Raw genomic sequence first — 14,308 nt, forward strand, 5'->3', positions numbered from 1 at the left:
CCACACTTCTGAAGACACCTCAGAATTTGCATTATAAATGAAGAACAACTATCATTTCCTCCCGGTCACTGGACAATGATTTGCCAGCTTTCTGAGCATGCTCTCTTCCAGGACTGCTTTTGCGAGCCACAGGCTTTATACGTTTCAAAGGCAAAGGAGGTTGATACAGCATAAGTTTCTCTCCCAAAATAACCTTGCGAAACAAATGCAAAAAAAAAAAAAAAAAAAACCAGCCTTCACAGATCCCTCTAACCAGTACTGCTCAGGTCTGCTTGTGCAGAGGGTAAATGAAGTTGTTGAGCAGCCGAGCGTCTGCCACCGTTCAGGAGTGCACTAAATAGCCAGGAAGGGTTATTAATTTAAGCCTGAAAGCTGCAGGAACAAAAAAGGAATTCCTTCAGGAAGACGGCTCCAATGTATCACAACAGTTGTTCTCCCCTAGTAGCTGCTTTCTATCGGCAGACCAAGCATTTGCTCCCTCACTCTGGGAAAGGATGCTCTCGCTCTCAGACTGAACGCAGCTCTGGCAGAGCTATGGAGAGTGAGTGAATAACAGACTCTGTTATAAATCTTGAGAGAGGAGCAGAGGAATACCTGCCCTAATTATATCAGCTATATGTTAAAGGCTAATAAATCATACAGGAGCTTCTCAAAACTAGATTACCCAATACAAAAGGAAAAACTGCAGGGGGTAAACCCCTCTGCTATGAAAACTCTCTTAAAGCTAATTTAGTCAAAGGGACCTCAAAGGTTTTCACTTGCACCAGAAAGTAGGGATGTTTTTCGGGAGCTGTTTTCAATTAAAACCTTTTCCTGAATGACTTATTAGGACAAGAAAGAATAGGGTTTTGACAAATTAAAAGCATACGGTTGCACCATCACCCCTTTTCCTAGCCATCCTTGAATCCAAAGAGCTAATACCATTTTGATGCTTTTCCCATGACAAAGCAGAATTATTTAAGCCATCTACGGATGGCAGTAGGACATTCAAGAGCGTGGAAGTGTTTTGCTACCAGCAAGGCACTCCCAATGCAATACAGCCAACATACCCCTAGGTGTGGCGATACTGCAGTGTAACAAGAGACAGCTGTTTCTTATTACTTCCAAAGGTACTATGATGAATCTACTTAAATCTGTATTAGAGAGGCTGTTGTAGCAAAGGTTCAGGGAGGCCATTATCAACACAGTATGTGGTAGACACCATTACAAGTAATTGTATTATTTAATGTGCATATTGCCACATGAACAGGTACATACACTTTTCAAGCACATCAATCAGCACAGTATGGAGGCACCAACTATGGGTAGCACAGCAAGTTCATATGATCCTAGATAATGCATCGCTTAGATGCCAGTGCATTATACGCTGCTTTGCCTCTTCTCAGGCACCTTCCATCTGAGGGGATGAATGCCAGGTGCAGGCTCTTCATAGAGCAGATGTAAAAACTTTTCCCATCCAATTCTGCTAACAAAACCTTTTCATCCTCATTTTTAGAACTGAATCAATGTAAACACCTTTTACCTGTACTCTGTTTTGTTCCTGATCTGTCCAGCACCAACAACAACATCATTCTGAGGAAACAGAGCCTTCATTCCACTCTGTATACAGAAATCTTACCACCTGTACTCTCCACCTTGCCAGACACCTTCTTTCCTCACCTTCACCACTTATCTGAACCACCCCCCTGTACTCCATTGCTCCTGACTTGTATCAACTCTACTCTCCCACCACAAGCTTGCTCCTTTAACCTACCAGCTCTAGCCTACCCTCTATTAGCTGACATGCAGTTACCAAACATCTTTTGAAGAAGCCTTCGAAGCAGCACAAGTCCAAAAACACCAAGGCATTCAGAAATCACTGTGCAAGAGCTCAAACCTCTTCTGTGTAAGACAGAACCCATAGTCCACACCTGCCTTCTTTCAGGTCTGCTTTTTTCCCTCCCAGCTAGTAGAGAAGTTTGAATCACGCAGTGAGACAAACAAACAGCCCACCACTGGTCATGTTGATTTTAATTTACAGTAAAACAAAACTTTCAAGTTATTTTGAACACCTTGACATCTGCAGGCACAAGACTTCACATACATTGACCCAGCATTACTTCTTACTATTTCCTAGCTCATTTTCTGCATCTTGCTCCAAATTAGGTTTTAACCTCTTCCAGGTGGCTGCTAAATATTTTGCAACAGACTGAAATGTTTCAGCTAACCTGAAAGAAAAGTCATCTGCAACATTTAGATACTGAGAGAATGAATTAGAAAGAGTGATGATATAATCGTGAATTTCCTCCTTTTCAAAAAGAAATTATTACCACACTCAAAGTTTGCATTATTTACATAGTACTGCTGCTGGCCTCAGATGTCACAATGGAAGGCAAAGAAAAGGCTTCAACAGTGCCCAGATCGCTGATTCCACTGTAGAGTGGCTTGAGCTGCAGCCAAACAAGTTAGCCCCAAAATGTAATGGAGGATAGTCCTCCCATGCACACACACAGGTGTCAGTTTAACAGATGATCCTATTTTGAAAAATACATGACATGTAACAACAACAAAAATTTATCATGTTTTGTCTATGTTCAGCACATATTTCACCAAGAATTTATCACACCTTAAACTCATAGTAAAGTTTTACTCAATGCAGAGGCCTTGGGGGCAGAGGCATCTTCACATAGAGCAGAGAAAGTCACAAGCCCTGCATTCCTCTTAAAACCATTTAGGAGAAATACTTCTTCACATATTCAAAGCACAAAGAGAAGAACATTGCTATTTTATACCACTCAGCAGGGGAAGAACAGGAAATGATCTTTGTTTAATCAGATATTAAGCTTAAGAACTTGCAAGGGAGTGGGCTGGATTTTTTTTAAGGTACAGCAAGACATTAGAGCTTCATTTTGTTTTCAAAAGTTTATCTCAACAAATATTTGAAAACAGAAACATTGATTTTTTGAGTGTTTGCCAGTGTCATGATACGAATGTCTTCAGTTATATTTAAAGCGCGATTGAAAGACAGTAGGGAACAAAGTTCATTTCAGAAGCCGTTATGCTATGATAGTCTTTGACATGCTGTACTTCCTTTGGTAGTTGAAAAAAGCTCTCAATATTATGTAAAGTCATGGGTGAGTTAAGTGATTATGCTTCATGCACACAGCGTGTAGAAGCATACAGTCACAGAAAAAGATGGACAGTATCAGGTAACGGGATGCTGAACAAGGGGAGGCCATGCCCAAGCACCTACATCTGCCTTCTCAATGGTTACAAGCCAGGACAATGGGCATGGTCAAGAGATGGCTGACCATAGACCATAGACCTTCTCCACACAGCAGGCAGTCTTGCCCAGCAGTTCTCCCCTCACACAGCACAACTCTGGCAATTTTAACCAGGCTGCAGTACAATGAAGAAGGGCGAACAATCTTCCATGATCAAGGTGCTTCACAGCTGCATAGAGCCAACAAGCAAATTGTGAAATAACAGCTTTATCTTGGTGTGATTGACTACGCAGAAGGCAAAGTAATGCAGAAATAAGTCTATGCACAGCACTGCCTCATGTTGTTAGCCTACTGTGGTCCCATTCTAGCTCTTCCACCTCCACTACACTACTTGTTTGGAGTTTTTTGCCAATAGAAAAGTATATATTAACTTCTAGGTGTTGCCATTACAGACTAGTCTAAGCATGAGTTACCTGACTGACCAGAATCACATAAACATTGGTTAGTGACATGTCATCTTCAACAGACACAAGCTTCCACAATATATTGTTCTTTTCCTTATGATTACAGTGAGTAGCTTGCTATCAGATACTTTAAACTGTCTTGTTTCATTTAAATTCATATAGATATGTTCAGATTAACAGCACTACTGAAAACTTTTTTTCATTATAAGCTGCTCAAACCCCATGAACTTAGACCACAGGCAACATTATTCCAAACCCAGAGTGCAGGATTTAGTAACTGATATAGCCACCCAGTTCTGTGCATAGCAAAATAACTGTGCTAAATGAGGCAATCTAATTGAAAGAAAAAAAATATTAAAACATTCAGGAGAAAGATGACACATGAAAAGCGTTCACATCAGGTAAACAGGACAAAGGAAATTCATATATCTTAGAAATAGGAAATCCTTTTAGCCAGTGATGCTCAACCTTTTGCTGCCACAGACTCAAAGATAGTAATTTTTAGAAGAGCTGTCAGGTCTCCACACCCTTTCCTCCTGTTTTCCCTCAATACACTGTACCCTTAATGCAGACTGAACTCAGCTCCTCTCTCTCCCTCCTACCTCCCCAAAGGAGATGTATGGGATATGCAAAGGCAGGAACAGCCCAACAATGTGGTACTCAGCTAGTCCGTGCTTCTTAGACAGGGAGAAGGGATCTCATTTCTAGATTTTAGACAAGCTAGGGTGTCCATATATTAAAAAGGACTGTAAGTGGAGTCAGTTAGTCTCCTCAGTTATTTCTCAGGTTTCCAGTCTGTGCCCTGCACGAGAAGGAAGGCCAGCTGGGGAGCTGCTGGGCAGCAGGAGAGGGAGAAGAGATGATCCAAGCATGACAACTTCTTGAATTGCTGTAAAAGCAGGAGGAAGGCAGCAGGCAGGGATAGGAGACAGTGCAGCCCAGGAGGGCTTTACTTGGAGGGAAGTAGATTTAAATTGTTTAGTTGGACAATCACACAACATGACTTGGTTTAATCAAGTATACGTTCCTGAATACAGTCACCCTCCAAGGACATTTAAAGAGCCCTGAGTGCCACAGATGTCCACTAAATATGTGTTTCAAACCTTAGGAAGAAAAATCTGCTTCCTTTACACACCTGACTTCTAAAATACTGGTTTTTAAACACCTTCCAATAGGCTGCAGGTTTCCCCACTCTAGTAGATAGCTTTCCTTTATAACATTTGCCATTGAGAAAAAGCAAGAATAACAGCAGTATATTTTGTTTCTCACCTGCATCTGCTTTCTGAGTTCTCTTATGCAGGCACTGTCCTGAGCAGTGTTCTCACGCTGGGATGCATCTGCTAGAACATTAACTGTCGTCTCTGCCTCTTGAAGCCACTTTAAGAAGCTCTCCAGATCCTTGTGTGAGGCCTGTACTGTCTTCAGCTCTGTCTCCAAGAAATTCTGCCTATCGACAGCTCTGAAAACAAGACAAGTGTCAGATTATTTCCCCATAACATACAGCATTACATACATCATAATGAAACTACTAAAAGGAAATCTGAAAGTTATCTCTATTAAGAAACTATACATCTGTCACAGCTTGTTTTATCATTATTTATATCACTGTTTCTCTGGTTATTATATCTATAGCTATCCACAGATGTTCTAAACTGGTTATATATGTCACAGCCCTTTTTAAAAAGGCATGTGGAAAAAACAAAGTTATTAATTAAAAACCTAGCTTTTCGAGTATTACCATCATGGACTTATGCTACCCCAAATGGTAGAAGTGTTATTCCCATGTGTGAAAAGTGTGAATGCTTTTCCTCATCAACAAAAATCATACAGAATAGAAGTGCTGAGGGTTTGAGGGATTTTTTTCTTCCTCTTTTACACTGGGCAGAAATATTTCCCTAAATTTCTAAGAGTTAAAGTGCTGAGGGATGAAAAGTCAAATACCTGTTTCTCTCTGCTAATAGGCAAGATTTTTGACACTTTCACTTAGACAGAATAATACACTGCCATCGTAACAGCCAAGCCATGCTCAACATGCTTAAATCTAAAAAAAGACTGGCAGAATGTAGTCCAAATTTTCAATCAATCCAAAAGATCTCTGGTTGGTACAAACACAAAAGTTTTTGTTTGTAAGAGGATTTTTTAAGACGTAAGGAACTCATTTAAAACCTTTGGATTATATTGTTGACAAGCAACTTCAAAAGATTTCCTAGAAAAAGATCATGTTGTATTTCTGCATAACAGAACTGTTTCCTTGTCACTGAAATGAAACTCAGATGAGAAACTGTTACAGTCACCTCTGATTAACAATATTAATTAAAGCATGACAGACTAAATATCATCCATTTGAGGCAGTTATTCTGCAGTATCCCTTTTCCCAAAATCAGGACAAAAGAAAGAAACAAGCTGTCCCACACAGCACACTGTACAGAAGGGGTACCATCTAGAATGCTGCTGCTAAATAAGTAGCAAGTTCAATTTTATTTTCACATCAAGCACTAATCATATTGTAAGATTTCAGGGGTAAAGTGATATTTAATTTCAAGTACGACAAGGCCAAAACACTCAGCATTTGATATTTTCACATGAGTTGAACATGTTTCTCCAGACAGGAGCAAACTTATGTGTCTTCTGCTTCCTCCTAGTCTACTTCGGCTTTCTTTCCTCCTTGCCATGCTGTGGCAACAGTACTGCTCAGCAGCATTTCGGAATCACTGTGTTTAGAGTCACAAGTTCAAAAGTAGCTAAAATATTCTTTTTTGAAAAGAAGCTATAGATGTTCATTACCATTCAGGATGGTATTTCAAAGCAGGTATTCTGGTTTGCTAGCACATCAGGAAAGACAGATGCAAGGAAAAGCTGTTTTCCTTCAAGGGCAGTAAGAAAATCTCATGCACTTCCAATTCTGCCATGCCTACATTCCTAAGTATTAGCATAACCAACTGAATTTTCTAGAGACCACTTGCAAAAAGATAGTGTTGCAACCCCCACTTTAGCAGCTTAGGTTTTATGTCACTTGTTAATAATTGCTTTATCCAAAATGAGATTGTGTGAATCACTCCTGACTTCACGCTCACCCAAGTTTTGGCTACTGGTAAACGATTAGCAGGGCAAGAAACATTCATTCTTGCCTCTCACTTGAAGCCCTGGAATGCTTCACCCACTCTTGAGAAAAAATAATAAATAGCATGCTAGAGATTACAAATGGTTTGATAGATATTGCCTAGAAAAGATAACAAGCACCAGCTCAAAATTAGAGCACACCAAGAAACTGCAAGAAAAATGTAAAGTAAAAGCAGTTATGAGCTCTGACTTCAAAACCCTTTTCCTCTGCAGGGATTTTCTTCCCTAGCAGGGGGTTAAGGCCAAAGGTGGAAGAACAGGAGTGACAACAGGAAGAACAGACTGGTAATAAAGGTGACCTTCAAAGAAAAAGAAAAGCCCCAAAGGATGAAACACTCTAAGTGACCCAGATCTCCAAGCCTAAGTACTGATGTACTAGATGGGACTTGAGACAACCTGAACTTTGTAGCTAATAACATTCATTGAAGAATGACATCTTCAGCCTGAAGTTTTAATTTCTCAAACTTTGCTTGGTTGAAATTAAAGGAAAGAATGAAATCCTATTACAGTCCCACTGCTGTCATGATATTTGAATTAAAGCTGAAAATCATCCCTTTCACTAAACACATACTCCAGCAGCCTAAATTAGCAGATTTACAACTAATGTTCTAAGATTACATGGGTGCTTTTAAAGAGGACCTGTATAGCAGTAGCAAGCAATACTTTTACAGAGCAGACACAAATACTTTCATTTCCTTCCAGTAAAGGCTAGAATGTAAATGTAAAACAGAAAATGATGGAGAGTTCTGTACTGCAGATTAACGACTACCCCTTGCTATAAAAAGATAACTCACATTTTCAAAGAATTCTAATACAATTAGAACAGTCTCAAAAGACAGAGGGGTCCTTCCAGGATGTAAAACTTACATTTAAGGAGAACCTGGAGAATCCTTTACAAATGTGGCTAACTTCATTTAACACAGTGATAGTGAAGAAGGTCTAAGCAGATTCTATTAGCAAAGACACATCCAAGAAAATGAAAATTGTAACTCTATTATTTAAATTGTCATGGCACTGTTTCAGATTTTTCTTCTACCCAATTATTTTTTCAGATTTAAACTAAAAACCTGCAATGCATACAAGCGTGTGATAAAAGAAAGCCAGAAAATAACATCTGAGACTGTACAGACATCAACTATAATCCATTACGGAGGCAGCAGAAACACAAAGAATTACTACAGTTTCACCCTAAAGTATAAAAACAGAACATAAATAGCCACTGGGCAGAGTATCCATTTTACACAATGTCAAGCTGTGGAGCTTCAATCTCTTAATGCCAACAGTTTTAAAATAAGCTCCTTCAACTTTACATGCCATGGCTATAGTCTCCCTGGTGGTGTTCTTGTGCTATTTGGGACTGTAATTCTCCAAAGTGATGTTACTAAGGCCCCATTCCAAAACCTCCAAGCATGGGAACAAATTGGTATTTTAAAGCATTATGCTATCAATGCAGATCTGCCCTCATAAGAATCTGTAGGGCCACATGTGTGCTCCATATAGAACCCTTGCATGTCCTGACATCTGCCACATGAAGTAAACCTTGTCACTCAAGGCTCACTAGTATTTCTATTTATTGCATTTAAAGCAAGTATAAAAACCTTCATTCCCTTGAAAAAGTGCTTTCACTGCACATTCTCCCCTTTTGATTCTACTCTGCTGCTCTGTGGAGTTACGCTGAGTAGGTCCATGCTCTGGCTACCCACTGGCTTTCGGAGTTCTCCTTTACATTCTATCCCTAGTTAAAAAACAAAGCAGATACTCCAACTTCCTAAGGCTGGAGACTGCAGAACAGTAGCCCTAGTGATAATTGAGGAGCTTCAGTTATACACAACAGAATGCAATTGCTTATTATTCCAGACTTTAAGCAGATTCAAAAATAATTAGAGGCTTCCAGGCAGGAGTTCTTCTTTCTGGTCACCTGCTCTGAGTGGTGGGCAGTTTTATGCCAGTTCTAGCCAAAACACTGCAAAGTCTGAATGTAAATGAGACTACTACAGAGCTGTAGTCTACTGTTACTGCTAATCCAACAAGGAGCTGTTTCCCCTCACGGTCTAATTGCATCTTCATCCCCAGATGTCATCATGACATTCAGATGAAGTTAATGGCATTTTTGGAAAAATTATTAGTTTACTGTGAGGAAAGAAAAGATAATCTGATGGTGAAAATGCTGCAGCCCCTAATCTTAATGCAAATGAATGATCAGGAAGGGCTGTTTCAGAAGATGACCTCATCACTACAACCTAGTTCAGAAAAAGTAAAAAGCCAAGGAAGTTTTGTCACATGCCAAAGCCTTTCCCACACTCTACTGGAAGCTGTCTGAAGAACCATGAAAAGAAGTCATCCGCATCACACATAATAATTATTAAATGTTTCACTCACTTAACAAATCCTATCTTACATCTCAAAACATTTAGAGATTAACAAATTTTTATTCTCTCTCAGATGATAACATGGAATGAGCCATACAAAGTTTTGCCCATTTTGTACCTCATCTCTCAGTGGACATAACCAGGAAACCAGCTGCCACATCAAAAGCACAAAATGACCATTTTCCTCCAAAGAAGGATAGGATGACGTTCTACTCTGCTTCTTTCCTTACCTACTTCTTGCCACTGCAAAGTTCTCCTCTCACTCCCCAGGATATAACATCAACTTCAGAGGCATAATTACCTAGGATTTTTATTCCCTTAACTGACATCTCATTACAAAAGCAGTTTCCCCTTTTACATGCACTTATATGCACACATACACACAGACTTAGGTTGTCATCTCCCCCACTCCCATACACAGAGGAACAATTTTCTCTTCTGTCCTTCTAACCACAAAGTGTATCATCTTTTAAGCTGCAGACACTATTCTAAATGTTAATTGTCTATCAAATACTAAAAAGAATTTCTGCAGAGATTAGATTACACTGCAGGAAAAAACATTATGCATAGGGAAACACCATATTTTCATTAAGACATATTTGCAAATATGTCTTAGTACAGGATGAATAGAAAGAAGTAAGGTTCAAGTATGTCTCCATTCCTATAAGCTTAAGTATTTTCTAGATGGGAGTGCTAGAAGCATCGCACTCAGGAACCCAAAGCACAACCCCATTCAGGGGGAGTTTCCATTAGATGAAAGGCCATAATGAATTAATGCATTGGAAGACCAAGCTGAATACTTACAGCCTTATGAAAAGAAAGCACAGCAACAAACTACAAAGACGTAAAGCATACTAGCATCAAGGAACAGGAGTGGAACTGTTCAAAGACACTTAGAGAATAATAGCCACAAGCACACCTGAGACCAAACATGAGACAAGTACTTTTTTTTTCTACTTAAAAAAAACACCACATGAATGGGAAGCCATATCGAAGCCTTCCATGGTGAACTGTAATAATTTCAATCATTAAAACTCAAAACAGCTTCACTGTAATTGACTAATTACCCACAGTAGCCCTAAATGCCACAGTAAAGTGGACAAAAGAGACTGCAATACACATGTATACATAGGATACAAGTTTAAGACACAAACAGCTACATATACAGTGAAACCATGTAATTACCTTTGGTTCAGATTAACCCAACAAGTGTTCATTTGGTCAGTGGTTTCCTTCACCCTCCTGGTGTCATCATCACGATACTCTCGAAGTAGTTTATTAGAAAGATCATTGAATGCAGCTACCGTGATGTCACCTCTATGTAAATCCTGTACTAACAGCTAAAAAGCAATGAGACAGAGTAAAATAAAAATCAGACTATTTGTCATGTTATGCATTTTACCATTAAACCCTCCTTTTTGCTTTTTTTATAGAACAAAAAAGTGCCTATTTTTCATCTAGAAGAAAAAATCTTAAGAAGAAAATCTACAGATACTAAGTGTCCTGACAATGAACCAATCAAAACAAATAGGTGACGAAAAATTATATTTGCCAGACCGCCAAAGGCTAGAAAAATCCTCTTCTGTGTTTCACTGGCAACACTTCCATATTTTTAGTAGCATGAATAAATTTAAATTATGATAATAGTGATATAAGCGGGAGCTAGAAGTGGCATAAATGGAAGTGCGCAGCATGAGAATTTGATTTCATTGTTCTGTGGGGGTTTTTTGTTTTTTTAAATGAAGAAAATACTTTAGACGTGTTTGCTTATTGTGGCAGGGTATTCAAAAGGTGCCTTGACTTTACAGAATCCTGACCTCAAGTTTATTTCTAAATTAAAAAAATATATTTGCATATATATATACATATGTCCAGTTGTATCTTACGATCTCTGTACTACATGTTTGGGCACAGGCCTACTTTCACTTAAGAAAGCAAAGCAGACCTAACAGTCCATTGCCAATCCCCTGCTCATGTAGAGAAAGACGATGAAAAGCATGCAATTTTACTGTTTACTGAAATAGCTATGGATCAGTGAGGAATTCTCAAGGTCATGCTCTCTGCTTCTTTCCATACCGAGCTGCACCCCTATATTGTCTCTTCATGAATATATATATACGCGCACACACACACTTTTAAAACTTTATTATAGCCCTGTTCTAAATACTGCACTGATAAAAGCCCCTCCTCACTGATTTGTCTGTTTAGTTCTCATCCTGTGCTACCTACAGCCTGCCCTTTTTCTGACAGCCACCAGGAGAAAGGACATCAGACTTACTGATTTATCACAGCAGGTTTGCTGTGATACGAAAAAGCAGCAAAAACTGCACGGGCTTGGGGGGGGGGGGGGGGGGGGGCGGGCATAAAAAAAAAAAATTAAGTGTTGAATATGCCTGGCACCTATCAGAAGTGAAATTCAGAATAATTTTAAATAGCTTGGTCCATTTCCTGGATTTACTAAACTACTGTTAATAGGTTTCTGTGAAGTAACACATCCCACATTCTGTGGCTGTACAATTAAAATGTTATTGGTCTGACGTTCAAGCTTTTTGCATAATATCATTTATTTGATGCTACACTATACTCATTTCAACTACACTTACAAAAAGACATTCTCGCCACCTGTTTCCCTCCCAGAAAGCGATTCTCAGGAAGTCTTATATATATATAAAAAATAGACACAATTTAGAATATATCATGCCCAAAAAGAGACAGAATTGCCAAATCAGTCCTACAACTAAAGTGTATATTTGCGTATCAATTGAATCCAGTAGCTTTAGGTAGACTGAGGAGTCTGGTATGGAAAATAAAAAAGCGTAGATGGTCTTACTTTGTTGTCTGAAATCTGTTTGGCAAGCATCTCTTTTGAGGCCTGCAGGAGCATACGCAGACGGATCTCGCACTGCTCCATGAGGTGCCCCATTTCTTGCCTCTGTTCATCCCACTGTATGCTGTCTGTCAGCATGTACTTCAGCTGCTGCTGCCGCACCTCCACACCATGCTGGGTGTTGTCCCACTGGTTCTTCACCTTCTCCACTGTGGAGGACAACACAGAATAAGAAAAACCTGAGGCAAACAAACAAGTAGCCATAATAACTACCACTTAATTCTCAGAACAAGAGACAGTAATATAATTCATTCTCAAATACAGTAGTTTACATATTCAGTATTTTAGTTCCCCGTGTAGTTTATACTTTCAAGCTAGCAAGTGAAAAATGCAGGTGTTTGGTTACCTCTTGTTTAAGCAGTTCAGCATACAAGTAACAACTATTATTTCTGGAATATTTCAAAGGCCTTATTTTACTTTTTAAGTACACGCATGTGGGAGGCAAATCTGCCACAGCTGCACTGCAGAGCTATGCCAGTAGCAGGGCTCCAAGGAGCACAATTTTAGGATGGTGGCCGTACCAGCAAGTCATCTTTGTGTATCTGCAACTTAAACCAGTACAAATAAATAAATAAATATTGTTTAGATTTGGATACCTTATACAAAGTGAACTAAGCTTTCCAGATCACTGTGTGTTGAAGGCAGTCTAGTGGCATCTGTACTACAATTTTGGCCAAAGTAGAAACACTCTAGTAACAGCCTACTTTGGTACTTTCATTCCACCACAGGTTTCTACAGGCTTATGTAGATTACACAGCAGAACAGAGAAGTTATTGATCACATCCTGTTTCCTTTAAGTATCCCATTCCTCTCTCAATAGAGTTATATTAGATTATTGATAAACAGGCTTTAACCTTTAACAAACAAAGGGTGAAAAAGACAACATGACAAGTTCCTAGGACAAAAAAATAGCATGTCAGGGAAAGCAGTAGGTCTGGCCTCAGATAGAAATAAATAGCATTGTACCTTTTTCTTAGTACTTACAGACCATAAAAAAAAAAAGTATTACTTGAAAGTCTATAGAGGTGAAAACAGCTTCCCTACTACCTGTCATGACAGTTATTAGGAACACACCACTAGAACTAAAGAGTAAAAAAAGCAAACAAAACGCCTAAGCTGGATTTCTTGAGTATATCTGTACTCTGAGCAGCAACAGGTAGGCAGTAACGCATCCAATATATTTATCTTACATATGCAATTTTATTAGAAAAACTAACTTGATACTCAGGTCACGTCAATCTTCCATGAAGTAAAAATGCCAAAGGCTATGCTTAAGCTAAAACCCCTTACAGTAACTGTACCCTTTGCTTTTTTTTTTTTTTTTTACCCTTTTACAGTTATACAAAGGATTTGACAATATTTTGTTTAGTTTCACAAAGATCTCAAAGACTGTGGCAGTGAAGCCAACTTGTCAGAGTAACTGTATTACTGGCAGACAAATCCAATGATCTGTGCAATATAAATGCATCAATTTCAACCCATACGCAACTTTTGGATTAATTTTTAGGCACGACTTGGGTCATGCTGAATGAGAACTTAGAACAAAGCTTCAGTAACCCAACAGCAAATAGTAATATAGGTTATTAAAAAAAAAAAGTTACCATATTTGACAAAAACTATGTTCAAGGTAAACCAGCAGCTGCTGTGAGAGATCAGTGGTTTCACCAAAACAGCAAAAGCAAAAACAGCAGGAGTGAAAAAAGGCTATAACCCTGTGTGCTGGCTAATGAACTGCTGAGAAAAACCTCCTAAGTGTTTAGGCTCTCCCCACTAAGCTGGAAGGAAAAAATATCCCTGAGAAACAGCTGCCTACAATAGCAACTTGATTGAAATGGATAGATATTTGATGTTTACATGGTATCATTATTGTTGTTGTTGTTATTATAGAAAGAATATTTCTTGATATATTTTTCCCTATTAATGGCCAGGTTAACCTTACTCTCTGCACTGTTGACATATTTCCCCTCTCTTCAGTCTCCACCAAAACAGGACAAAAAAATAATTAAATTCTTGGTAGCGTTCAGAGGGTTCAATAGATAGGTTCCCAGAAAAAGTTGTCAGGGGCACCATTCTGGTATCAAAGGCAGAAAGATTGGAAAGAATTCCTGACGAGACTGTGCTTTTAATTCCCAATGTCCATGCAGTAATTGGGAGAGAAGTTCCAGAGAAGGAAGCTTTTCTCTCTTTCTGTGGTCCTAGCTATTTGAGTAATTAGGCTTCATCCAACAACATTCACAGGAGTTTGTAGGACATCAGTATATTCCC

General features: G+C 39.0%; 1 protein-coding gene across 6 annotated transcripts in view; it reads right to left on the minus strand.

Annotated features, from left to right (window-relative positions):
• UTRN (utrophin) overlaps positions 1–14,308 on the minus strand; it is a 389,395-nt gene that overhangs the window by 217,374 nt on the left and 157,713 nt on the right. For all 6 annotated transcript variants that reach the window (XM_075036045.1, XM_075036046.1, XM_075036047.1 and 3 more), the window contains 3 exons: positions 11,987–12,192; positions 10,342–10,496; positions 4,937–5,126 (listed from right to left, as the gene is read on the minus strand). In XM_075036045.1, the coding sequence (XP_074892146.1) occupies positions 4,937–5,126; positions 10,342–10,496; positions 11,987–12,192 (551 nt within the window). The remainder of the gene's footprint in view (positions 1–4,936; positions 5,127–10,341; positions 10,497–11,986; positions 12,193–14,308) is intronic.

This window comes from Buteo buteo, chromosome 9 (assembly GCF_964188355.1).
Source record: "Buteo buteo chromosome 9, bButBut1.hap1.1, whole genome shotgun sequence".
NCBI lineage: Eukaryota > Metazoa > Chordata > Aves > Accipitriformes > Accipitridae > Buteo > Buteo buteo.